Genomic DNA, 27,573 nt, shown 5'->3' on the forward strand with positions numbered 1-27,573 from the left:
TATAATATTACCTCCAAAGACTCACCTCCTGAACCTTCACCAAAGAAAAAAGATTTACTGGCATTTCCTGAGAGACTGTCTTTTACATAGAAATGTTTAAAGCAGACCTCTTATATATTATGAGTCTAGAAGCTCCACATGTCAAGTTTATATCAAACCTTTAACTGAATTTCAAAGTAAATTGTATAAAAAAAGATGACCCCAAAAGATTATCAAATGAATACTTTATTAGAGTCATAACACTTATAAAATAAATTTCTTTTCATCATGGAGATACCAGATTTTAAAACCAACCAACGCTTCCTCATTTTTACAGCTAAGATATATAAAGAAATTCTCAAATGCCGTAATTTTTGTTCAAGTGCTTTGTCAGTCAACTCACAAATCTAGATCGTGATTAATTTACAATTCTAAGTATTCACAGTTAGATGAGTTTTAGGCTTGGTTCTTAATGTTCTAGAAGCAATCCATTTACAAAAGTGTCACCAAAGCAGTTTCATGAGATCATTTAATTTAATGCCACCAAGCATGGACCTGTTATACCTTGGAAACAAAAATACAATCTCACAACTAAATCTAGCAGACTTTTAACAATTCTAGTCGGAATGGACAATATATCCTTATGGCACATATATGACTCTGTAATATACAATTCATAATTCAGGGTTAAGAGTGTGGCATGGAGCTAGAAAAACCAGGGAAGTTGGATATTATAGAAAAGCTATGACATCAGTATAAAGTCACAAGACTGATATCCTCTTGCCGCATAGTAAATATACCTTTTATCTCTGTAGTTACCTCACAAACCAAACCCTAATCAGATTCTTCTTTCTAAGGGATTATCACATAAACAGGATTTGATCATTGAGCACTGATTATGCTACTCATTCAGGATTGTTCTACGTTCCATGAAATCTAACAGCCCAGCTTATACATGGCACTTGTAGTGGATGATTTAGCCAAAAAGCAAAGGGTTGAAAGTATAAAATATTCAAAAGCCCTCTTTTCCCAGAGGTATAGCCCTCTTGAGGCAAGAGATAAGTATCTTGTCTGGACGGGTGGTGTGAGCTGGGAGCCTAACTCTGACTTGTTCTCCCCTTCAAGCCATTTTTGGCATGTTACCACGACCAGGGTCTCTGAGGAGGGTTAAAATACTTTTCTGTGCTATTCATATTCAATAGATGTCAGGACTGTTCTCTAAACACGTGAGGATCTACAACTTGAAGTTATATTTCGTACTCTGTTCAAATTTAACTCAGAGTCATGTAAAAGAATTAGAAGTAAAAAGTTCACCCTTTGGAGAGCTCTACTGGGTAAAGCCTCACATATCCACACATAAATATCTGTATATTCATGCACAGGGTAAACAGCTGCATTTGAAGCATAAATAAACCCACAGTAAGACATCAGGAGCTAGATACCAGTTCCAGGAGTGGTTAGTGGTCTCTGGGGCTCTCATTTTAAGGACGCCAGATGAGCATTTTGCTCAGTTGTTAGGAAACACTTAGGTGGATTAAGCAACTAGGGTTCATTTCATTTTTCCTGTACCCAAGACTCTGCTTGAATTAGCTTGAGAAACTATAGCCCCTTCAAGGGTAAGTATTTGACCATTAACCTAAAGGCAATGTAATTACTGCATGAGATTGAATACTATGTGGCTTCTCTAATTCGCTTTATACCTTTCAGGATCAGTTCAATAAAATACAGAACCCATAACCAAGGTTTTACACCAGAGGTCCGCAAACGACAGCCTGCAGCCCGCAGGCCAAATCCAGCCCGCTGCCGGTTTTGTAAATAAAAATTTATTGGAACACAGCTACACTCACTCATTTACTTACTGTCCATGGCTGCTTTCATGCACCCATAGAGGTGAGTAGTTGTGACAGAGACTGAATGGCCCACAAAGCCTAAAACATTTACCATCTGGACCTTTAAAGAGTGTCGATCTCTGTTTTACACTAACACACAGAGTTCAGTGAGAAGTTTATTTGAAATGTGTTTTTCTTCAGGAGTTTTAGTTACCTATTAAAATTAAGGTTCAGGTGACTCAGTAACTAAACACAAGAGATACCCCTTTTTCTCATGAACAATATCTGTGTATTTTATGGATGTAAAGGGAAATTTTCTTTAAAATAAGAAAAAGGGAAAGAGACAGATGTAAAACGAAAGGCTATTTCTCGGTTTAACATCATACTGAAATTAAAATTCCATCCATGAAATGAACCAGAACTCATACTTAAGATTCTCTCCATATACTAAACAAATTACTTTGGGGATGTTGTTATATCTGGACAAAATGGTACCCAAATTGATGAGACATAAAAAGTACACAAATGAAACTAATACACAGGCAGCGAGTTTGTAAGGGGTGTTACGGTCGCCATCGTCGTAAGGCCAGACCCAAACTGCAACCGTAACAAGCTGTCGTCACAAAGGCAAAAATCTAAGAAAAAAGAAACAACAATTCACATCAGATTCATAACCCTGACTTTAAGAAAACATTTGTCCAAAGGAGCAACTGTCTGAAGACTGACCAGCCTACTTAAAGATACTTCAACGCTAATGAGAATCGTTTATATTCCTCTCTTTTCTTGATGATTTTATCTCCTCACACCATTAACCTTTCTTTTCAACGTTCTGGCCCCTAATAATTTTCTCATTTGTGGACAGCCTTAGGGTGAGCCTTTTTTCACGTACTGGACTCACTTGTTAAGCAGTGGTGAAACCCCTAACATGGTACATATTCAAAACTTCACGAGGAGATGTCTATTTGCACAGTGATCTCACAGCCAAGCAAAGTGCAGCTATCAGGACTTGAGGATGCAGCAAATCATTTCTGTGACAATGGAAAGTGACCTTAGAGCTGAAGAGAGAAAACCCACAGAAATGAATCATCAGATTGGCGTGGGAGATAGTCCTCAAGTCTGTACTTAGCTCTGAATCACTGTTCTTTGCATTCAGCAAGGATTTCTTTAGCACCAGCTATGTATACATCAGTACATTTGGTACATATAAACAGATAATAGGTACTGTCCTCACCCTTTTGGGGCTTATGATTCATAGAAAACTACCAAAGCAGTTAAATATGTTAAAACATTATATGTAGTACAGGAATCCTTTACAAGGAAACCAGAGCTCTGAGAAGGAATATCAGATCCACCTACAGAACATTTTTACAGCATAATTACCATTCTGCTATTATCCCCACCCTTCTTCTGCTGGTTGTATCTCTGATACATCTCTGATCTAGGCATTTTCTGTTGAATGAGAATCACCACTTTATTTTAAAGTACAAATGTGAAAGTTTAATTAGAACAAGAAATCACAACCACCATGGATTCTGAAAAGCTGACAAATGTCACAAATATTCCCAAATCTAAAACAACAATATTCTTGTTTTATTACCTGCCTGATACATCTTATTTTTGGAAACACACTTTCTTTGATATCCTTTTCACAAGACAGTGTGCTCTTCATAAGACAACGGCATTAGAGAGATTTCGTAATCTTGGAGAAAATCTAGTATTTCCTCTTCCATGGTTGATCAAAATTTGTTTGATTTCAATAACTTAGAAAAGTTTATTTCAGTTTTATACCGTATTTGTAATGACATGCAAACAGTGTAGGTTTGTCAAATTTGGGAAACCCTCTATCACATTTCATAAACGATTTATAAAATTTCAGGACATTTCAAAATTTCTTGAGCAATGATACTCTTTTTGTTTTTTTTAAAGACACCAATTGTACTTGAGCATTTGTTACTTTTTTAAAAAAAATTTATTTATTTTTGGCTGTGTTGCATCTTTGTTTCTGTGCGAGGGCTTTCTCTAGTTGTGGCAAGCGGGGGCCACTCTTCATAGCGGCGTGCGGGCCTCTCACTATCATGGCCTCTCTTGTTGCGGAGCACAGGCTCCAGACGCGCAGGCTCAGTAGTTGTGGCTCACGGGCCTACTTGCTCCGCGGCATGTGGGATCTTCCCGGACCAGGGCTCGAACCCATGTCCCCTGCATCGGCAGGCGGACTCTCAACCACTGCACCACCAGGGAAGCCCAGCAATGATACTCTTAAATGATAAATCTCAAAGTGTAAATCTTAACTACACTCTGAGTTGCTCACATGTAGTTACAATTGTCCTCCATGTCCTCTTTGCAGTGGCAGGTTATGAATTTATGTTATCCTCATTGATCTCAGAATCCTGTGGGGCTGCATACACGTGGCTCCCCCCCTTTCTGTTTATAGTACTGCTCTTGTTTGTGCCTTATAAGCACAGGAATTCTGATAAATTCTACCTCTAATGACTCCCATCAAAAAAAGAAAAAGAAAGCCTGGTGCATTTTTAATTATGTTGAGGATACACCTGAAAGGAGAGAGTTTCTGTTTTGACTAGGAATTCGCTTATGCTTTTGTTCATCCAATGATCTGATCAGCGAGGTTGTTCCCCTGTTGTGAGTCAGCTCAGCTGATTTCACTCACTCACACTGGGCTACCTGGCCCCTGCATGAATGACCACTTTTGATACCTCTTACTAGGGAAAAGGAGCTTTCCTCTCTCTAAGGTATATTGAAATAAAAACAAAAGTGAGGGACTCAGTGGAATGTCACAAACGAATGGCTCATGCATTTAGCTTCTGTCATTAAAACTCAGAAACTAAAGATTTACGTCTACTGGAGGGTATGGATGAAATGGGGATTAATATAGAACTTGAAGCATGTAGAGGTTTACTAGGGCAGCTTCACTTAGAGAGAGAAAGCGAAGGACAAACCTCCCTAACCATGTCTGAAGTTACACCAGGTAGAAAGCACAATTAGTTCTTTTCACAAAGTAGACTTTGTGGTGCAAGGTCAGCTACTACCGCTGACAGGTATGATCTTACATGAAGTCAGCCTCCCGGTGCTTCAGTTTCATCATCCACAGCACTGGGGTAACAACTTGGCTCATAAGGCTACTGTACAGATAAACAGCTATTATATGTCTAATGCTGAGGGTTATTAGTAAAGAAAACTATTGTTGCCGAAGGACTTTCTTGGAGACCTTGACAGGGGAGGGGAAGCGCTGGTAAACTGTATTCATCAAACACTTACTGTGGCTGCCACGTTGATGTTATACTGGTTATCGTTCAAGAGCGGCTGCACAGCCATGGTTCGATTGCAACGTAGATCGTGCAGCGATGTGGCAGCTGCTTCCAGCAAAAAGGCTCCAAAGTAGAAGACGAACACTGTAAAATGGTAAGCGAGATCCTGAAAGAGGGTGGAAAAGGGAGACAGCTACAATGAAAAAGAAGAGATTTTTTCTTCCGTTCCTTATTTCAAATGAAGTTTACGTGCAGGAAAATTAGAACACTGAGACAGTCTTTAACTGCATTTGCCATTTCTTTTGGCTCCCTCAGCAATGTCAAGCTGTTAGAATCCCAGTGAAAATCAACTGACCCGTTGCAATTGGCCCAGTGGCAAACCTTCAGATCCACTGAATTTTAGAATAAAATATATAATTTCAGTTTCGATTAAGGTTCCGTAGCATTCCTATCCTTAAAATTCAAGTAAAACAGCATTTAAATTATATCTTGTTAGGGTTATTATATAAATCTATTTTATTAGTGTATATTATATAGTTATATAATTATATACACATTCTATAATCATTTTATTTTTGAGCAATTATTATTTTTATCCATTAGATTGTCATCTCATACACTATGGGCCTATGAAATCACTGAATTCAATACCCTATCTCCCGATATTCTAAAAAACAAAACAAACATATACTTCTACAAAAAAGCAGAGGAAATTTTCATACAAAACTCAGCTGTGATTAAGTTATTTATCTCTCGCTGCATTGATGTGACACACAACTCTTAAAATTCACGTCGTCTTAGGTGAGTTAATATGCCATCAACACATCGCTGTGTATTTTTGTTAACAGTTCCTACAGCAGGTACTTACCATTTATTATTATACACCTGACAATCACCATTTGTTATTTCCATTTGAAGTTTTCATCTTAAAAGGAACGGGAAACGTTTGGTGACATGGCCTGCGGCTCTTGGTACGATATGCTTCCTTCACCAGCCTCCTCTGATGCCACCCTCTTTCCTCTTTGAACATCAGCCACTCTGGTCTCATCTTGGTCCCTAGGAATCACTCTATACCTCAGGGTTGATGCTCTTTACGCGTGGTAGCGTCTCTGACCGGAAAGAGTCTTCCCACAACCAATTACTTGCGCCTGTCCCCCAGCCCTCCACACCGTTCCCCCCAATAATACCACCTTTCTACTCCTGCTTAATTTTGCCTCCTTCCTCCTCTACAGGAGTATCATACAGGAGTATCAGAACTGAGTTGTGCTGAAGGCTTTCCCTGTCCAGTCCCGTTTCCTCCCCCTTCAGCTTTCATAGGTGTTACCATCCGATAAACTTCTTACACGCCCAACTCTGTATGGCTTGGGTCATACTATCCAGCTATCCGTACTGGCCTTAGGGTCCTATGCACTCTAGAGTGATGGAGGAAAAGACGTAGTACGGAACTCATGGCAATGGTGGTGACAAACTCACGACATAGGCTCCTAGGGTTCTAAAGTCAGGCATGTAAGTTGTACTGGGGAATTACACGTCTTGGAAAAGCAGCTCCCGGTGTCATCCTGGGCCATCGGAGAGAAGAAACACTTGATCTTGAGACACCAAGTGACTACGTATCTGGAACTGCTCATTAAGAATGGAGTTCTATCAAAGCCACCAACTCATAAAGTCATAGCACTGCTTCTTCAGATGGGAAGGGCACATCAGCGATCAAGCTGAGCTGGGCTACAGGGCACAAGTCTGCTGCGTGAGCAGGTAGCGCAGGCCCCCATGTCACCCACCAGGACGGGACTGCCCTCCTTCCTCAGCCCACACCTATGGCCACGTGGGGGAGGGGAGCCCTTAGGTCCAGATGAAGGAGAAAGAAAACACCTGTGCTTGTTTCTAATGGCACGCTACGCTGTTGCAAGGTGAAAAGGGACAGCAGCTGCATTGCACGTGCATTATAGCCACACTCGGGGCTGGCTTGGAAAGACAGAGGTTAGGGGATATTTTCCGAACAGCTGCAACGATGAGTGGTGCAGCATGTCACACACTCTGTTAAGAAAGCAAAGCGGCCCAAGGTAAGAACATACAGAGACTTGTGGTCAGTGGTGAAGGGTCTGGCAGGGTAGTCGGGGCCGTGGAGAATAAAAAGGCTACAGGTTTAGAGACAAGAAAGTGTGGAGCAGGAAGACGGACATATGGGATGAAGCATACAGTGTGAAGTGTGACCTTTCTGTTACGTGGTCACGCCCACCAGAAGCACCCACCATGGGATGGCGCGTATAGAAAATGACCCGGCCAGCTGATGCAACCAGCCTTTGTCACCAGTTACCCGGGTAGAGGCATTGTGGGTACAAGAACAGAGTCGCCACGGCTGGGAGGAGGAGGCTATGTCAAGGCCCAAGAGCATGGACTCCCAATTGCCAAAGCTGACCCAGCTACCGCCTTTTCTTAAGGCGGAACCTGCCAGCAACAGAGACTGACTCTGAGACCCTGATATGGCGCTATTCGCACCTGGTACCAAATTGACGAAACTCAGTTCCTACCTCCCTGGGAGACACATGGTTCATTCTCACAAAACAGACACTCATTCTGAGTATGGATTTGCTTTTCTTCCCTGCAGAACCTCAGCATCCAAGACTATCCAGGGACTTAGAGAATGCCTGATTTATAGGCGTCTACTCAACACAGCATCTGACCAAGGGACCAACTTCTCAGCAGAGGAGTGGGAATGGGCCCACGACCGTGAGTTGTCTTGTACGCTGCACCATCTAGAACTTGCTGGCCTGAGAGCACGACAGGATGGCTGGCTGAAGGCACACCTGGAGGCATTACCCTGTGAGGATGTGTGGCCATCTTTCGGGACGCGATAGACACGGTGAAAAAGAGTTTTCAATACGGTGTTGTGTCCTCATTGGAAGAGTGAGAACCAAGCAGGGAAGGAGTTTCTCCTCTTACCATCGTCGCTCCCACTTACCTGATCAAAGACTGAGACTGCTGTCCCCACAACTCTGGGCTCTGCATGATCAGAGGTCCTGGTCCCCAGGGCATGTACTCTCGCTAGAGGATACAGCAAGCATCCCATTGCACTATGAGCTACGGCTGCTGCCTGTGTACTTTGGATTCTTTGTGCTCAGGGATCAAAAGGCAAGAGGAGGAATCACCATCCTGACAAGAGAAGGTAGGGTTGCTGACACACAGGAGGGCAGGAAGGAGTCTATGTGGAACTCGGGTGATCTACTTGGGGCCCTGTTAGAACTCTCTTGCCCAACTGTGACTAAAATGGAGAACTGCAGCAATACTGGCCTGAAAGGATAAAGTTACCAGGGAGGGTTTGCATCCCACCACCAGGTAAACCTCGGAGAGCAGCAGACATGAGTGCTGAACAAGGGGAGTTTAAAATGGTCAGTGGAGGGGGGAGGTGACCAAGACCAGCTGTGGCTCTGAGACCAACTCCAGTCAGAGGGGCTGCAGTTTGGCCCTCTACCCTCTCTCTTTTAAGTTCTGCTTCAGGAAGAGAGGCACACTGGAACCCCGGAGGAGCGGGGCCCCAAACACGCATGGAGAAGTGGAACCACATGGTGCAAGAAAAGGTCTGGATCACCCACGGCACGCGCTGAACACGTGTCCCTTCCAGAAAGAACCTGACGTTCTGCTGTGAGGAGCACAGTTAGCGGACAGCTTGGGCTTCAGTGGATTTGAGATCTGCTGCTGTGTGTGAACTAAGGTCACATTCTTCCTGGGCCACCCTCAGCCAATGATGGCCCAGAGCAGATACTGGTGCCTGGCCACCTTCCCCCAACACAACAGTCGTAAAGGGAAGGCTGTGCTCTGGAGTTTCTCACTAATTTGGCCAAGACTTTATCACTCTCTAAGACCTTTCTGCTTTATCCTACATCCTCCCTCTTTTGAAGGTGTTATCCCCTCCCCTTTCCCTCAAAAAAAAAAAAAAAAAAAAAAATCTCTTATACTTCTAATCTATCTTAGAGTCTGCCTCCCAGTGGCCCAGAGAGGATACGTACACTCTTCTTATTCCCTTCTTGGCCATTAACATAATTGTAATTGTTCTGTCAGTTGTGTAATCGTTTCCTCACTGCCACTGTCTACTCCAACAAACTCTTTGAGAGCCACTACCAGGCCTGTCTTGTACACCATTGTATTTCTAGGTCTTAACATAGGATCAAGCATATACTAGGTGCTCATTAAATATCCCCCACCACTGGAGAGCTACACCCACATTTATATCTGGCCACCCTGGACATCTTATTCGAATTCCTGCTATGCGTGGGATGTGTGCACAAAGGTCTTCCTCACTCACAATTTCACTCATGGTTTTGGACAATACAGATTATTTGCTCTAAGCCAGAGGTTCTCAAAGGTTAGCGTGTATCAGAAGCACCTGAAGAGCTTGTTAAAACACAGGATACTGGGCACCAGCCCCAGAGTTTTTGACTCTGTGTGTCTGGGTGGAATCTGAGAATCTGTATTCTTAACAAGTTCCCAGGCGATGCTGGGGCTGCAGGGCAGGGAACCACCCTTTATGGACCACCTGTCCGAAGCCCTTGGCCCTCCCCCGTTAGCAGAGGACCCCATCCCGTTTCTGTGTCTCCGTCACATGCTCTTGCTTTTCTGCCAATCTTCCCAACACTCACGCACCCCAGAGCGCAGCTCACCTGTCATCACCTCAAGTAAACTCAGCCTCAAGCATGCCTTGAATATTTTCAGCAGCAGGTAACTCTTTCCCACATTCTTATCTCCAGCCCATGTTCTGCTTCTCAGCTCAAGGTCAAACTTACTAACTATTAAAAAAAAAAAAAAAAAAAGCCACGCTGTATATAGGGGGATCCTGTTTTACACAATGGCAGCATGAAAAAGGGATAATAGTCAATCTGAGCTGTAGTTTTCTCATTTGTAAAAATGAGGACAGGGCTTCCCTGGTGGCGCAGTGGTTGAGAGTCCGCCTGCCGATGCAGGGGACACGGGTTCGAACCCTGGTCTGGGAGGATCCCACATGCCGCGGAGCAACTGGGCCCGTGAGCCACAACTACTGACCCTGCGCGTCTGGAGCCCGTGCTCTGCAACAAGAGAGGCCACGACAGTGAGAGGCCCGCACACCGCGATGAAGAGTGGCCCCCGCTTGCCGCAACTAGAGAAAGCCCTCGCACAGAAACGAAGACCCAACACGGCAAAAATAAATTAATTAATTACTAAACTCCTACCCCCAACATCTTCTTTAAAAAAAAGGACAACCATCATTTTCTGTAAGGTCAAATAGGGGAATGAATGTGGGGACAGAAAACATAGCTCAGGACATTTTAAAAATATTAAGTGATTTCCACACTGGGCAGATGGTCACGTGTGCCAGCTACATTTCGGGGGAAGAAAGGGAAGAAACATGTTTAATTGTACAAGGCCTTTTTTTTTTTGGTATCTTTTATTTCTCTAACATATATCTTTCCTTAACACTCCATCTTCCAAAAAGGGAAAAATAAATATGACATCTGTTTAAAGTTAGGTGAAATGGTATTACTGCCAGTCCATATAAAAACAATGAAGAAAAAGCATCTCAAAATTAAAATCTGCTGCTTTCCTCAAATTAGAAGGGGGCAAGTTTTTAGCACTTAATATATGTTATTACATATCATATTTTTATTTCACCATTTACACCCACACTAGAAAGCTTGGGAAAAAATACTGAGGACATCAGCCATGAATATTAATTTAATCTCATGAGCAATAAAAACTAGAAGCTATACATACTGTAGGTTATATCTCACAATGAATACTTCTAGAAAATAAATTCTTTATCAACACGCCTTCTTCCTTCATGCATGGCATACAGGCGACATTAAACTGTTATCACAGGGTGGGTGGGAAGCAATACTTTTCTGAGCAATTAATGTCTAACAATTCCAGAATGCAGCAATTAAAAACTGTTACCATCTGGTGACAACTCCATGATATGCATGGCTCAAAAATTTACCTGGCTGAGAGTATACAAGATAAATTTAAAAATCTATCAAAGGTAGCCATGCGGTCAAAAATGACTAAGTATGTAGAAAATCACAAAGTATGTCCACCATATGACAAGACTGTGTACTAACAACCGCTGCACTGTGTCCTGTGCGTGGCTGTCCCCATTTTCCCCTCAGTAAGAGTGGCCTACTCCAGCTAGAAAGCCGTAAGATAAACTTTGCAGCTGACCTATGGAACAGATTGGCAGTTTCAATTGTCCCTTCCATAAAGTGGTTTAATTAAAAAAAAAAAACAAAAACAACCCCAACATTTTATTGTATCTGAACATCAGATACAATGCTACAAATTGGAAAGAAATACAAATTTAGAAAACCTAATTAAACCTAACAAATTTAGGAAACCTAATATTAATGCTTATACTCAATACCGAAGATAAGACTCAATATAAGAGAAAGGAAAGAAAAGGGTATGGACGTTATGTCTAATAAAACCAGGAGTGATATTGGAAAAATATGTAAACATTGGTAAGGCGCGCGCATTAACCAGTTAGACAGAACGTTGAGCACTGCAGGATCCTGGAGACTCACTACTTTTCCAGATATTAACTCTTTAGTTGCTGGGCTACTAGGAGGTCCAGGAAAGGGCCAGGGTGAAAGGGAGCACAGCACTTAGGAAGAGGCAGTAGATTGGGGAAATGGCTATGTATTAACCAGTACCAAAGTACCAGTAGGGCTATACTACGGGTACATACTGGCCAAATACCATCTTCAAGCCTGATATTAAAAGAGCCTGGTGGCGCTCACCAACATTAGGGATTGACTGATTCATTCATGAATTATTTTAGGAAAGCCAGGCATTTAGAAAAAGGAGATGAAGCATCTATTTGTAACTTAAATAGGGATTTTTGATCTTCATCACTTGAGTAATGATTAGAAATATTTTCTCATCGTTAATGAGAAATCAAGGCAAAAATGCAGAAATACGTTGTATCAGCAACCTAAGAAATAGGACTTTCAAAGTGCACGCCTCAGCGTGTTTAAGGACTTATGGTGATTACTGATCACTTACTATAAATCAGACACGAAGCTGAGCACTGTATACTACATGAGTTCCATTATTCGTTGACAGCATCTGGTGAGGTCGGTATTATTATCAGTGTTTTTACAGAGGAAGAAATGAGGTTCAATATTTTGCCCAAGGCTACATGGTTAGTGAGCAAACCAGACTAAGCTCAAAGCCTGTGCATTACTATAACCACCACACTACACTCTTCCTCCTTAGCTTTACCCTAACCCGTGCCATCTGCCCCGGGCTGACTGAATGGACAGCCGCATTTGCTTAGACTTCACTGCTGATGACAACTGGGATGATGGTTCTCTTTATGGTCTATAAATAAGACAAGAACAAATATTTTCCTTGCTGCTGAATAAAATACTACCACACCGGAAAGGAACATATATAAAGCCCGACTAAAGGTCTGATTGAAGTTCCTAAGCACCAAAGCGTGAAGGAAACCTAATGGCGGTTCTTCATGAACTTCATTAAAGCACTGTCCACCATGCGTTGGAATTCATGCTCCACTGGGGCCCATTTTGAGACAGTCCCAGAGAATGAATAACCACAAACATGAAAGAGGCTCCCTATATTATATGAGAAAAAGGGAAAGTAAGTTGACCCAATTTAATGGCGTCATAATTTTTAAAATGGTGTCGATGGGAAATGCATTTCTTAAAACGTATCAATTCTTGCCAGTCTAGGACAGGCGTTGAAAATAAATATAAAATATCCCCTTTCCTTTTCTAAGTATTTGGAGAGTAACATATAGAGCTACTTGTTTTCTGAACAGAATATACGTATTTAATATCTGAAGCAGGAATCAATGGAAAATTTTAAGATACATGGCACAGCATCCGTCTCTCCAATAGTTCAATAACTGTAACGTGATTCATTTGTTGTATGAAACAAAACAGTCTTTGCGGAAAGGTCATCTAACTCATAAGGGAATCACAGAGAGATGGCTCAGCTCTGTCACCACAGGACCTGAGCAAGCTGGGACCCTGCTGTCCAGCAAGGCCGGCCACATGGCAGCATAGCAGCCTCTGTGCTCTGACCTTTTCTCTCCCGCTAGAGGCAACAGATAGAACAGGGCAACCAGCATTTCAGGACAGGATGAGATATTTATAAGTTTCTCACGTTTTCCTGAAAGAGACTTAAATATCCCTTACCAGGAAGTTCCAGTTGGCATTAATCTGAGTCACCACGCCAGAGAGGAACACGCCCAGGAAGAGGAGGGAACAGATGAAAGCCGTCACGGACACGAACATGACCCATCCTTGCAGCAGAGGTAGAGGAACATTGGAGGAGGCGACCAGGATCCACACGAGTGCCCCAAGCACCTAAAGGGAAAACGAAACACGGTAATAGGTTTGGGCCATAGAACTGAACGTGCCTGCGTCAGGCTCACCACTGCCTTTGCTCCCCCCCAGACTCCTGCACGTGTCCCTGCAACCCCGCCAGCGACTCGTCTCTATCATTACTGGAGAGCTTTCTTCTCTCAGGTGTAGGCTAGCACTCCTACTCTGGGACCCGATCTGACTCCACACCTATTTCTGCACCTGCCTTCCTGTTGGGCCCTCATCCTCAGCCCATGACCAGGCTCAGTATTCTCTCACCATCTAAAAGTATTTTCCTTCAAAAGAACTTGAAAAAGAAGAGATACATGTATATGTATAACTGAATCACTTTGCTGTACACCTGAAACTAACACAACATTGTTAATCAACTATGCTCTAATATAAAATAAACATTTAAAAAAATAAATAAATGAAAGTATTTTCCATTGACCCTGCTGCCTCTCGAACGACTGCCCTCTCTGAGGATTTCCCTTTTCAGTACACGATTGTTACAAATTCATCTTTGCTAGGTCTCCACCTTCTCTCCTCGCTGTTACTCTTCAAACCACTGTCCACTGGCTTCTGCTCTCACCATTTCTCAGAGAGGCTATTAACAACGATCGGCCATGACTTCCTAACTTGTCACTTCTAATGGCCACATTTCAGTCCTTATCGTGACCGATTTGTACAGGTGAGATCATTGCCTATATATAGCATAGCAGCTATTGTACATGACAGTAAACAATAAAATCTTCCATCATTTACTGACACTCTTCTAGGTGCTGGGCATGAGAATAGATACTTGAGATATTCACAGATCTAATATTCAATGAATACCTACTGTCGGGCATTGTGCCAGGTGCTAGGAATAAAACGGTAAACAGTGGTCTCGACCATCATGTAATTCACAGTCTCTTACAGAAAAGAGAAAATTAAGCAAGTCACTAAGATGCTGGGCAAACACTGGGCAAAGTCCACACAATGAGGGTTCTATATCCAGATTTGAAAAGTCAGGAAACACTCCCTAGAAGCAACAACCCAAAGGACAGGGCCAGGGGGAGTAGCAGAGGGCAGAGAAGGCTGTTCCGGGGCAGGGGGGTGAGCTGAGTCTTAGGATGGTTTGGGGAAGCTGAGAAACACCTGGCAGAGCTGAAGGGCAGAGCTCAGGGTGACAGGAGCAGCGGGCACCATGTGCAGAATGGCCAGAGGTGTGAGCTGGACACGCAGCTGTGGGGGGTTCTGAAGGTCAGGTCAAGGAGAGGAACTTCACCCAAGGGCAACGGGAAGCCCCAGATCACCTTGAGCAGGAATGAGCGTGCTCAGGTTTGTATTTAGGAGTTTCTCTCCGGCTGGAGTGTGACGATGGGCTGGAGGGGAACAGGCGGAGGACTGGGGGACCACAGCGGAGACCGTTACGGTAACAGAGTGTAAAGTAGACTCAAGGAGCGGAGGACAGACAGAGGTGAGTGGCTCAGAGAGAAACTGAAGTAGATGTGAGGGTGGCTGGTGGCTGATCAGATGTGGGACATGACGGCAGAAGAACAGATAAGGAAAATACCCAGATTTCTGGCTGGGACAGCTGGGAGGGAGTGAGAAGACACAGGAGGAGAAGTGGTTAGGGGTGAAGACAGGCAGTTTTACGATCCTGACAGCAACAGCCTCGTGCATACTACCACTAGAGATAGAGGCTGCACACCCTCTGCATGGCATTCCAGGACCTTTATGAGCAAACCTGCCTTTTGCATACTTGTCTCTTGCCACTAAACCCTGCACATCTCACATTACAGAAAAAGAAATGAACAGTCCAGAGACAAAGCGCTTTCACATCTGAGTGGCCTGACATATGCTGGCCCAGAACGTCATTCCCTCCCCATGTGTATCTGAGAAACTCCCATGCACAGCTCATCCTGAAGAGCACATCAGCCTAAAGGTCGTTCCTGAGTTCCACCCCATGCTCAGGCCCCCCTCTGCCCTCTGGGCAAGCTCCCTACTACGGATTTGTTACGTTGATGGGAAACATTGTAACTGATGCCCCTGGCTCTCAGTCCAACTGTACTGTTAGATCTTCTTGGCGGCATGCTGCCTTATAATGGCTTGCATCCCATATCATTTATTAATCGACACAATAATTCTTTCCTAACTCTCAGTCAGGCACTGTGCCACATTTGGCAACACAAAAACCTAGGCTACGGTACACCTGCCTGGAGACACCGACAGGCAAATGGGAATCAATTCCCCCCGGCCCCCATCCCCCCACACAATATAGGCGATATCATAGAAGCAGGTACGCCTGGCATACGGAAGGCTCTCAGCTATTTGCTGAGCGAACAAACTCCTAGTTCCCATATGAGAACAGTTGGAGCAGCAAATATTAAAAACCAATAATCATGTGACTCTTGCTAGATAATATCCAAACTGTGTAAGTCACTAAAAGTTAAAAATACAAGTATTGCTTCTTTAAAAAAGGCCCATACAATTCATCAGTACTTTGAAAAACATTTTGGAAAGCCTAATAAATTATCACTTGAGCAATGATAACAGAAGCCCCAATCTAATAAATTGATAATAGTGGTGGTATATCTCAAGTCCTTATTCCAAATCAAATATGAACAATCAACCCAGAAAGTTTCAGGAAGTAAATCTAGGTCATGGGTAATCATGCATATTAAAAAAATGTAACCACAACCTTATTAGTAGCTATGAAAGAAACAGTGTCCCTGGTAAAAGATTCTATACTCTTTCATACTGTTTACTAAATATTTGAAGGTGATAAGATCTTCCATTTTTTCTTTTTTTCTCAGCCTCTTCTTGGTAGACTTTTCTTACTCTCCCATCACAAATAAGCTACATTAAATACTGTTTAAGAAATATACATCATTATTACATATCTATTAATTCAAGAATCATTTATTGAAACTCTAGGTGCCGGTATAAAGAATAATAAAGAACAATTGGCCACTGTTTATTAGGGACAGGCAGACTCAGATAGATAAGCATAATTATATGATATCGAGATTATGATAATTTCACACCTCTGAAGAAGAGGCTATCCGATCCCTTGGAATTAAACATAACATGTAATAAACCTGGACTGGACCTCAGACTGGTCAGCCTCAAATCTGCTGCCAGGCACTGTAGAAGGACACTGAGGAAAAAAAAAAAAAAGGCAAGGTTCAATCTCCAGGAGCTCTAATAAGGGAGAAATAGACACCACCAAATCTGATTCAGGAGCAGATTGTGGCCAGTGCTATAAAAAGGGCTCAACACTGCCTGCTCCCAGAGATTGCCAGAGGGAAGAAGAAACAGAATGGGAGGAATCTAGACAATAGGCAGGGGAGGCAGGTTTTTTTTTTTTTTTTTAACATCTTTATTGGAGTATAATTGCTTTACAATGGTGTGTTAGTTTCTGCTTTATAACGAAGTGAATCAGTTATACATATACATATGTTCCCATATCTCTTCCCTCTTGCATCTCCCTCCCTCCCACCCTCCCTATCCCACCCTTCTAGGTGGTCACAAAGCACCAAGCTTATCTCCCTGTGCTATGCGGCTACTTCCCACTAGCTATCTATTTTACGTTTGGTAGTGTATATATGTCCATGCCACTCTCTCACTTTGTCGCAGCTTACCCTTCCCCCTCCCCGTGTCCTCAAGTCCATTCTCTAGTAGGTCTGTGTCTTTATTCCCGTCTTACCCCTAGGTTCTTCATGACCTTTTTTTTTTTTTTGAAGCGGGCTCTCAAGGTAGACGAGGGCTGTGACAGCGGATGCTAATGTGAAACAGTAGAGATGAACTCTTCTTGTCGGACTCAAAACTACAGCCCTTCCCAAACTTCAAAGGCTTGGAAAGGGAACTCAGTGTGTATATGAAAAGAGAACAGACTTGCCTCCCCATTTGTGGTGTGTGTGTGGCTGGAAAGGGGGCAGGGGAGGCAGGAAGGTGTAGGGATGCCTCCCCCGTCCCAAATATACACACACACACTGCATCCCTAGATCAGAGATTCCGTGAAATACAGATTTAAGTCATCCTTACCACAGGAGCTTTGGAACATAGAGGATGGCCCAGAGAAGAGAAATAGTCCCACACTGGAGATCCACCTTCCTCGTTGTAAGACTGTCACATTGGTGAATGGGTCCCTAGGGCCTTGACACAGTTATTTCTCCTTACTTCACGATAAGCTACCTTTTCTTTTGGCCAAAAGCTACCTTTTCTCCTGAGCTTCCCAATCTAGCTCAAACTTTAAAAACTGGGCTTTTAATAACATTACCAATGCTTAGTATATTCCCTTCACCTAATTCTGCACATTACGAAGCTCAGACTATTTACCACTCCTGTTAATTATCAGCATTCCTGTTCAGTAGAGGTGGCTCTGGAGGTAGCCCGTTTTTAGAAGTGAAATGCAGAGCACAGGAATGGTTAAAATCTGAGGGAGAATAGTTGATAATGTTTCGTAGCAACTGCAGAGTGCACACACGCTGAAGAAGGCTGGAATTCCTGTTCACCCACGGTGAACTGAATCCACATTCTGACCCCTTGTCTATCACGGCCTTCCACCACTCTCTGGTGTCCTAAAACGTCTGAGAATTATACACAAAACTCCCAAATGCACCACCTTTTGAAATTTCTGTAAGGAACCAAGTCAGGGCTCATGACTCTGAATCTCAAGCTCTGACAAAAAGACAACCCGACTTCCAGGTAATGCACAGGCAAACACGTCTTCACGTAGATATCGGTCTTCCCCTGCGACCCCTCACCTCCTGAGCTCAAATTTAGGCGAATCTGGCACACACTTCAAGTGCTCAAATATACCCCGAGTTGCCGTGATTAAGTTGCTACCCATTCCAAGACCCACGGCTCTCCTTTGTGGCCGGCTGTAGTGTATGCTTATCCCTTCAGTTTAGCTCCTGCAGGGCAGAAGGGTGTACCTTGGCTGAAGCCTTCCCATAAGAAAGCCATGGAAGTATTATTCATCCACACGCCACACCGAACTGAACCCTCAGAGCTGGAGCTAAAACATGTTTTCACTAGGAACTGTGCACTGGCAAGAATATATAACCCCGCGGGAAACCATGGTCTTGAGCAAGTGTCGATTCTGGCTGCGTGGATTACAGACTTCCCAGATTGAGTCCTATTTGGACGGTCTTCCTATGTCCCCAAAGGATTCCTTTTGCAAACACCCTTTTTCTTTTCGAATGTCACTTATTTCCTAATAGCGTGCTTTTAAACCATGCCCTCCGACATCTTGGCTAATAATTTTCAAACCACTTGGACACCTTCATCTTAGTATACTCTTATTATTCACTAAGTAAACAGGCCAATTCCTACTCTGACCTATTTTCAGTCAGTGTTTGGAATGAAACCAGGGAAAGGTAAGTGAAGCTGAAGGTATAAAGGACTGGTTAGACTGCCCTAAGGAGAAACATTTCAATACTTAGAACTTTCTGTGTATAACATATGACCCTCTCTTTCCAGTTCTCCTACTGCTTACATACTGGGCTTTTCATCACTTTAAATCAGTGAGGACGAACAAATCAGAAAGACTAGAGGAAAACATGTCTCCCAACCTGGCTTACGGAGTTAATCTGAGTAAGAGGTCGAAGCTGGTGAGGGTAACAGAAATACGAGCTAGCATTTATCTAGGTCTTGTGTTCAAGCACTATTCTAAGGGTTTTATTTGTACCAGTTTAATCCTCTGAGATTAACACTGAGAGATTAAACACTGAGAGCTAAGTACTATTATTATTACCATTTTATAGAGAAGTTAATCAAGGTAGAGAGTCATTAATAAATTGTTCTAAGTTATGCAGTTAATAAATGTTAGACCTGGGATTTGAACCCGGCAACTGGCTACCAGAGCTTATGCTCTTAACATTATATTAGTTCTCCCCCATCAAAGTTTCGTGTTTATTCTAGAGCAGGGTTTCTATACCTTTGCCATGGATTGGTTTGGGGCAGGGGCAGGGTTGATTCTCCAAAATCATATCAAATTGGGTAGATAAGTGCACATACATTTTTCTGAGGGCACCGTCTACAATGTTCATCAGAATCACAAAGTGGTTTGTGGCCCTCCAAAAGTTCAGAATACCTTATCTTCTTGATAACCCCTCCAATTTCAGTGGGCGCTACAAATGAAACAAGAGGATTAAAGGATGTTAAACATGCTCAGACTATTTATCTTCTAGTGAATAGATTACCTATAACTCCATTTTACACACAACTTGTATTCCAAAGAATGTTTTTAAGTGGGAACATACTTCAGTCAACAGATACAATACCTGATAGCTGTGTTTACAAGGCAGCCCATAAAAGTGTAAAGTCACTCATGATGTGACTGCAGTCCAGTGGTTTTAGCACTGGTGAATACTCCTGCCTGCCTCTCCAAGCTCACCCTCTCCCCTGCGATGCTCCTTTCCCTGCCACCCTGTCTCTGCACTGCAGCCTCTGTCCCTCATCCCCTGCACACAAAGCGTCTATTACACTGGTCCATGCTTCTGCTTAGCGTGCTGCCATCAGAATTTTCGCTGGATAACTAAACTCCAGTACTATGTCTTCCAGAAAGACTTCTCTGGCTGGATGCCATCGCTTGGTGCTTCCATGGCTACCAAGCTGATAGTAATCTTAAAATGGAAAGCCCATATTATAGGGGAGAAGTATGCTCTGGCCCTCTTTTATTCTTATTTATAATTTCCCTTGATTTTTAAAATCGTCTTTTCATGTTTATAGGTAACTAGTTATCACCTAGGTTAAAAATGTTCACGCATGCCCATGCTTCAGTATCAACAAGGACTGTACAAGTCATTGCCTCTTTTCTTTCTTTTTACCTTCCTTCTTCTGAAAGCTATTATACGAAAGTTAGGGATGTCATCTATGGAGACTACGAAAGGGCATGGCCCTTTTCATATAAAACAGGACAGAGGAAATTCAGGTCAAACTTTAAACTCCTGGAGAGGAGTCATGACATTTTAAAAGTTGGGCAATAATAAATGCTGGAGAGGGTGTGGAGAAAAAGGAACCCTCCTACACTGTTGGTGGGAATGTAAATTGGTATAACCACTATGGAGAGCAGTATGGAGGTTCCTTAAAAAAATAAATAGAGCTACAATATAATCCAGCAATCCCACTCCTGGGCATATATCCAGAGAAAAGATACATAATACATAATGCATAATTCGAAAAGATATATGCACCCCAGTGTTCATACCAGCACTATTTACAATAGCTAAGACATGGAAGCCACCTGTGTCCACTGACAGATGAATGGATAAAGAAGATGTAGTATACACACACATGGAATATTACTCAGCCATAAAAAAGAATGAAATAATGCCATCTGCAGCAACATGGATGGACCCAGAGATTATCATACTAAGTGAGGTTAAGCCAGACAAAGACAAATATTATATGATACAGCTTATACGTCTCATCTAAAAATGATACAAATGAACTTATTTACAAAACAGAAATAGACTCACAGACATAGAATATAAACTTATGGTTACCAAAGGGGAAAGGGCAGAGGGATCAATTAGGAGTTTGGGATTAAAATATATACACTACTATATATAAAATAGAGAACCAGCAAGGACCTACTGTATAGCAGAGGGAACTATACTCAGTATCATGTAATAACGTATAATGGAAGAGAGTGTAAAAAAAAGAATACATATATATACATATATATGAATAATTGAATCTGCTGTAAATGAATGAACTGTGCTGTACATGTGAAACTAACACAACATTGCAAATCAACTATATTTCAATAACAAGTTAAAAAATAAAATGCTAGAAGAAAAAAAAAAGTTGAGGGCTTCCCTGGTGGCGCAGTGGTTGAGAGTCCGCCTGCCGATGCAGGGGACACGGGTTCGTGCCCCGGTCCGGGAGGATCCCACGTGCCGCGGGACGGCTGGGCCCATGAGCCACGGCCGCTGTGCCTGCGCATCCGGAGCCTGTGCTCCGCAACGGGAGAGGCCACAACAGTAAGAGGCCCGCGTACCGCAAAAAAAAAAAAAAAAAGTCGGGCAAGACATAAGAGGGCGTACTCCAAAGCTGCTCTTCCCCGCTCCAGTCAGTTTCTCTAGAATATTTTCACACTGTTCAGTTTGTCCTACAGAACAATCACACAGCATTTGTCAAGTACTGAACGTGCGTGGTATTGGCTACACCTGCCTGGTTCCTGTCCCATGTCATTACACAGTCTTTCCTATTCAGCTATATCTATGCAGATATGCCACACCCATGGCTCCTACCACCCTGTACGACATTTCTATCAGGCACCACAAGACAAATCTCCTCTCCTTAACCTTTTCCTTTGGAGCTCAAGGTCAAGGTTTTCAGCAACTTGGTTTGAAGTTTTCCATGTTTCAGTTCTAATTCTTACAGAACTGCCAGCCAGGGAAAACGATTGCTGAAAATAATCTCTGGCAGGGGCACTTTTTTTTCTTATGAAGTTTTAAAGACTTTTTTTCACATGGATGGAGATTTTTAACCCAGACGCAAGGTAAAAATTTTACCTATAGAATTAAAACCCCTTTAAAGCAGGGAAAACACGCCCACAGGTAGCCCCTCCTTCACCACTGCAGACACACAATGTCCCTTTGCAACCGAAATCTATTTTCTGGGTGAGAGTAGTCTATACAGCTGAACATTTATGTGTTAGTCCATCTACAGTCAAAGCTGCAGGTTGAAAATAACCTGAAATCCCTTCCATAGAATTATCTGCATGACTGCACATGCCTGCTGCACAGCCCCTCCTTCCCCATCATCCTTTCATTAACATTTCATTTTTCTGGCGTAAGTCCTCTGTGTTACATCTTATACTTAAGTTTGGTCTACGATCATTTCAGGCCATGTCAAAACTTTACATGGGGCTTCCCCGGTGGCGCAGTGGTTGAGAGTCCACCTGCTGATGCAGGGGACACGGGTTCGTGCCCCGGTCCGGGAAGATCCCACATGCCATGGAGCGGCTGGTCCCGTGAGCCATGGCCACTGAGCCTGCGCGTCCGGAGCCTGTGCTCCACAACGGGAGAGGCCACAACAGTGAGAGGCCCGCATACCGCAAGAAAAAACAAAACAAACTTTACCTATGTGGTTGACCTTGTAAATATCAAATCTGTGCCTCTTCTCTGCTTTTCTTTGTCCTACTTCTAGTTCTCATCACCCCTCATCCAAACCACTGCAATAAGCCCTTTAGCTGACCTTCCTGCCTTCAATCTCTCTGCTTTATAACCAAACTTCATTACTCAAAGATTTCTGCAAGTCTGATCAAGTTAGCCCTGTCCTTCAGCAGCTCCCCATCACAGACAAAAACAAATGCTATGCCTTGGCCTATCATTCCTCAGCAAACCACACCTTGAACCCTACCTGCTCTTTTTCCTCCTCCTGCCACCTCCCCATAAGTCATGTAGAAAAACACACACAGAAAAACACCAACCATTGCCAGAACTTCATGCCATGGTCTTTCTTGTCTCTGGGGTTTGCACATGCCCTTGTTTCTACCTGGAATTCTCTTTCCCACTTTTGTCTACTGAACCTCTACTCATCATTTCAGGCTAAATTCAAATGTCACCATCCCATTAAAGCTGCCTGTCCTGGCCTTCCCAGTGGCCAGATGTACTCCACCCTGTTTTTCAATAGTACTTTTCATAAACCAATTTTTTTTTTTTTTTTTTTTTGCGATACGCGGGCCTCTCACTGTTGTGGCCTCTCCCACTGCGGAGCACAGGCTCCGGACACGCAGGCTCAGTGGCCATGGCTCACGGGCCCAGCCGCTCCGCGGCATGTGGGATCTTCCCGGACCGGGGCACGAACCCGTGTCCCCTGCATCGGCAGGCGGACTCTCAACCACTGCGCCACCAGGGAAGCTCATAAACCAATTTTATCACTTCAAATGCAGCACTGTAATGCTTTCTTGGATTTATACTTTACTGTATAGGACTTTCTTTTAAGGGCAGGAGTTATGTTAATTATCCTATTTCCAGGGCATAAGATAAGGCCTGATGCATAGCAGGTTATTAATTACTTGTTGAAAAAATGAAAATTATTATCGCATCCAAAACGCTGCAGTTAGAAGCCTGTGAATAAGAGTCCTAGACCATCTCCCATAAAGAGAAATGTTCAGGAATATCATGGGGAATGTAAACAGTTTCCTAAATACTGAAACTGTGAAACACACTGAATTCAATAATGACCTTTATTCTTTTCCTTGTTTAATACTGTTACTTCCAATCTTCTTGTGCATAATACTCACTGAGGACAAAGGACCAGAAATAGCTTGTTTAGCCCAATAGTACAGATGTTCCAATGTCATTTTCTTATAATACACCTGCCTGGAAAGTGCGTTAGCTATAGTTCACTTTCCATTGTTGTGTCTTTATTCCCTGAATGGTAGTTATTTGGGGGGCATATCCTCTCAACTAGGTTATAAGCTCTTTCAAGTGAGGCAGAGTTTAAATATCTTTGTTCCCAGAATAGTGTCTGCCGCACAACAGGTATTCAATAAACACCTGATGAATGATTTACAAAACATTAATTCAGGAAACACTGAATCAAAACATTAGATTTTGAAAATGATAACTTTGGACGGCAACGTTTTCCATCTTAAACTAAAAGGTTTCACTTTGCAAAACTAACTTAGTATTAAACTCTTCATAGCAAGCACACATTGGTAGGTATAGCTGAGTGCAAAAACCCAGAGGTAGACAACTTAGGTGCCTAGCAGTACAACATACCTATCTCAAGAAAACCACACCATGCATGTGAAGTTGCAATACCTCCACCTATAAAGCCAGTGCTATAAACTACTTTGCCTCGTGTTTGGAGGCTGGCAATATCTGTATCTTTTGAATTATCTCCCCAACAAATGCCTGACACTTGAGAGATTGTGAATGTGGTACAACAAGGCAAATTGAAATTAAATCATTGAGCAAAGTTACTGGTTAGTGCGAGAAGTGAATTCCAAGATCATGGTTTCATTAGCTTAGTCAACTACAGATAGCCCAGCATCTTTGTCAGATGCAGTTTTCAGGTGTTCAGTTTTAGACAGCAACGGGACATAAAGAAATTGCAAAGACAAATGGATTCGATAGAAAGTCAAAATTAAGGAGTTTGGGCATATTCAGAAACACTGGCAGAGGCTAAAACAAAGGGGTCCCCAGAAAGGACATCACCCAGAGCTTAGAACTGCTTCTGGTGAATTCTCACGTTTAATTTACAGAGAGAAATTTCTGAAGAGGAGCCATGGGAGACTGAACAATTTCAAGGGATCAGAAATCCGGGACCAAAGCGCTTCGAAAGTGTCTACTTTGCTTATATCTGTGCATCTCCTCCGGTGTGGATGTTCTAGGTAGAGAGAGGGGACCAAGGTGGCCTCCACCTCTGCTCTCTTAAAGCACATGATCCAATAGCTCTAAGTGGCACAGCAGGATGAGGGCCAAGAAGGAGCTATAGTTTGGCTCTAATGTGGTCTCTTGTTTCTCTGAGGTCACCAGTTTCACCGGAATATTCTGGGCCTTTTATTTTTTGCAGGTTGGGCTGGGGAGGAAGGAGGTTGATATCAAGTAAAAGGTAATGGAGGCCTATGATTTAAACCTATCGAGATATTTGGCCAAAAAAAGTGAAAATTAAACGGAAATGGCTTTCAGAAGTGATGCTGTTCTATCTAGATAAGGATCCTGGAAGCGTTTTGGGGCTAAGAAGCCAGAGGAAATGAAGGGACGAGAGGAAGGGATTGGATACTTCTGTGAGCCTGGGATTTCCCCTGGGATGGGGCGTGGCAGAAGTTCTAGCAGAAGGAGAGGATTCACATTTGCAAGAGAGAGCTGTCTTGTCCACAGAGCCCCGAAAAGGCCTCCCTTGGTGGTTCCCAGACATGACCGTACATTAGAACCTCCCGGCAGCTTTTTAAAAACCTAATGGACTCGGTAGCTCCCCCAGAGAGTCCGATTTAATTAGTCTGGCCTAGCGACAGTATTTTAAAAATCTGCCCAAGCAATTAAGTATAGCAGGAGTTGAGAACTAACCAATGGGCTAGATAAATACAGAGATATGGGGGTGGGGGGGAGGAAATAGAATAAACCACTTTCCACTTTTTTTCCCAGAATTAGGTGGAGTTTCCAAAAGTGTCACATGATCACCAGTGGCTCTTGAGATGGAATTTGATTTGATAGCACATGGCTAGGCCTTCTTTGCATATATATACATATATGTATGTCACAGTTTTTACATATATACATATATATGTAAACATATAAGCATCTATTTGAATAAATATTAGAAAAATATGACAGCATAGCAAATTTGAGAATTCATGTTTTTATTGCTTAGGATGAGGCTAAGGTAAGGTACTGAAGCTCAGAAAGTGAATGCATTTGAAGTGCACAATCTGTAAATTCTAGAACAGGTGAATGTGGCAGGCAAAAACTTCTAACAGAGGCAGGCAAACAACTGGAGTCTGAGGAACACGGAACTAAAGTAGCCCAGAGCCTATAAAATCCTTCTTCCCAGGCTTCACTGCTCTCAGGCTGTCCCCCTCCCCACAGTGGGGCTGCCCACCCAAGGCCACCCTCTCCCCGCTCTTCTCACCTGGATGCCCGCACCTCATCCCAAGCATTCAGATGCTTCCGAACTGGGCTCAGACTCAAACCAGTTTCTCCTAGCCTCGCAGTCACCATCCGATTACTGATGTCATAGCCGGTAACTCACTTGTCTCCTTTTTCAGATTCAAATCTGAGCTAAACTTAACTTAGGGTGCCTTAGCAAAATAGGGCGGAAAACCAATGCTTACAAGGCGTTCCAGCCCCACAAGCACAAAAGTGAAACCGAAGCGACCCAAATCCAGGTTATGCAAACTCAAAGGTGTGGGTGTGGGTGAGGGGGACGATATGCAAACTCCAAACCGAGCAAACAAAGCCAGCCGGCAGGAAAGGCACTGACTGGCAAACGTTTCACTCTGTATTTGCCATTCTCAGGACATGATGTAACCTCAGGTTGCCCAATTTATATTTGCACATTTTCCCCAGCGAGCTTCAAAACCTCCCAACTCCATTAAAGTGCCTTTTTAAAAGTTCACGTCTGCAGCCCAAGAAGCCTGCACGACAGGCCGGGTGACCCGACGGTCACCTAGGCCCAACCAAGTGCGCTGAGAGGGTTTGGAGTTGCAAAGGTAGACTCGGAAGGGAGAAGGCGCAAACGCAGGCGGCGAGGAGCTTGACAGCCACGTTTGTACTTTTACCCTACCATTCTCAGCCCACTTGATTAGACACTGCCCAGGGCACCGTATGGGCTTCACCTTTTCCCTGCCCTGCCTCCTGAGCCCCGCTGCTCTCCCCAATCCAAAGGGCGCTCATAATGGTAAAAGGAAAAAAAAAAAAAAGCCCACGTCTTCTAGCCCTCCTCCTCCGCTTCCTGGTACCTCCTGCCCCTCCTTCCACATCCTAGAGGCCTCCTGGTCACCCGGTCGTTGGCTCCACCTTGCAGCACCCAACAAAATGGCAGGTAGCATCAGGCGAGGCCGAGAGCGCCGGCACCCGCTCCAGCCCAGCGTGGCCCCCGGCCAAACCGCCGGGGGTCTCTGACAGTACCCCAACTCCAAAGAGCCTTCTCCTCTCAGAGTCCCCAATCCTCGGCCCGCGGGGCCTCCTGCTCGCTCTCCCGGGACCATTTCTTTCGCCAGCGGAGGAGCAGGTGCCAGCGTAACAGGTGCCAGGCGAGAGGGCCAGGGCGCTGGCGCCGTCGCCCGGGTGCGGGCTGCGCTGGGCATCGGGAGGACCCCGGGAGGGGCGCAGGAGAAGCCCACGCCGGGGGGACGGGAGCTGGGGGCCGCGCAGAAGGACGCAGCCCGGGGGGCAGGATGCAGCTGCCAGTTCTCGCCACCCGGGGCGCGACCCTCGCCCAGGCTGCCCCACTTACAATCTCCAGGCAGACGAAGGCGCCCGAGTAGGTCCGCAGGATGTCGGGGCCGACGGGCAGGGTGACCCGTGGCGCCGGGAAGGACACGGCGGGGTTCGCGGGCGGCGGGACTGGCGCTCCGCCGGCCGACATGCTGCCGCTGTCGCTACTGCGTCTCCGCGCGCCGCCGCCACCTCCCTCCGCCCGCCTCCGCCTGCCTCCGCCTCCCGGGCTCCCGCCGCCGCCGCCGCCGCCGCCGCCCGG

The 27,573-nt window shown here is 44.0% G+C and overlaps 1 protein-coding gene across 3 annotated transcripts; it reads right to left on the reverse strand.

The window, feature by feature from the left end:
- Window positions 1-207: 207 nt before the first annotated feature.
- MAL2 (mal, T cell differentiation protein 2) lies at window positions 208-27,573 on the reverse strand. Of its 3 annotated transcripts, none has more exons than XM_067711419.1 (4): window positions 27,331-27,567; window positions 13,255-13,425; window positions 5,082-5,237; window positions 208-2,443 (listed from the first exon to the last, which is right to left on the reverse strand). In XM_067711419.1, exons 1-4 carry the CDS (start codon window positions 27,460-27,462, stop codon window positions 2,372-2,374), a joined length of 531 nt encoding a protein of 176 aa, XP_067567520.1. In that variant the 5' UTR covers window positions 27,463-27,567; the 3' UTR covers window positions 208-2,371. The 3 variants fall into 3 exon arrangements, with proteins under 3 accessions (XP_067567520.1, XP_067567521.1, XP_067567519.1); XM_067711420.1 differs by lacking the exon at window positions 208-2,443 and adding an exon at window positions 2,464-2,863 and having other exon boundaries at window positions 27,331-27,572; XM_067711418.1 differs by lacking the exon at window positions 208-2,443 and adding an exon at window positions 2,896-3,257 and having other exon boundaries at window positions 27,331-27,573.

This window comes from Pseudorca crassidens, chromosome 17 (genome assembly GCF_039906515.1).
Source record: "Pseudorca crassidens isolate mPseCra1 chromosome 17, mPseCra1.hap1, whole genome shotgun sequence".
In the NCBI taxonomy this organism is placed as follows: Eukaryota; Metazoa; Chordata; class Mammalia; order Artiodactyla; family Delphinidae; genus Pseudorca; species Pseudorca crassidens.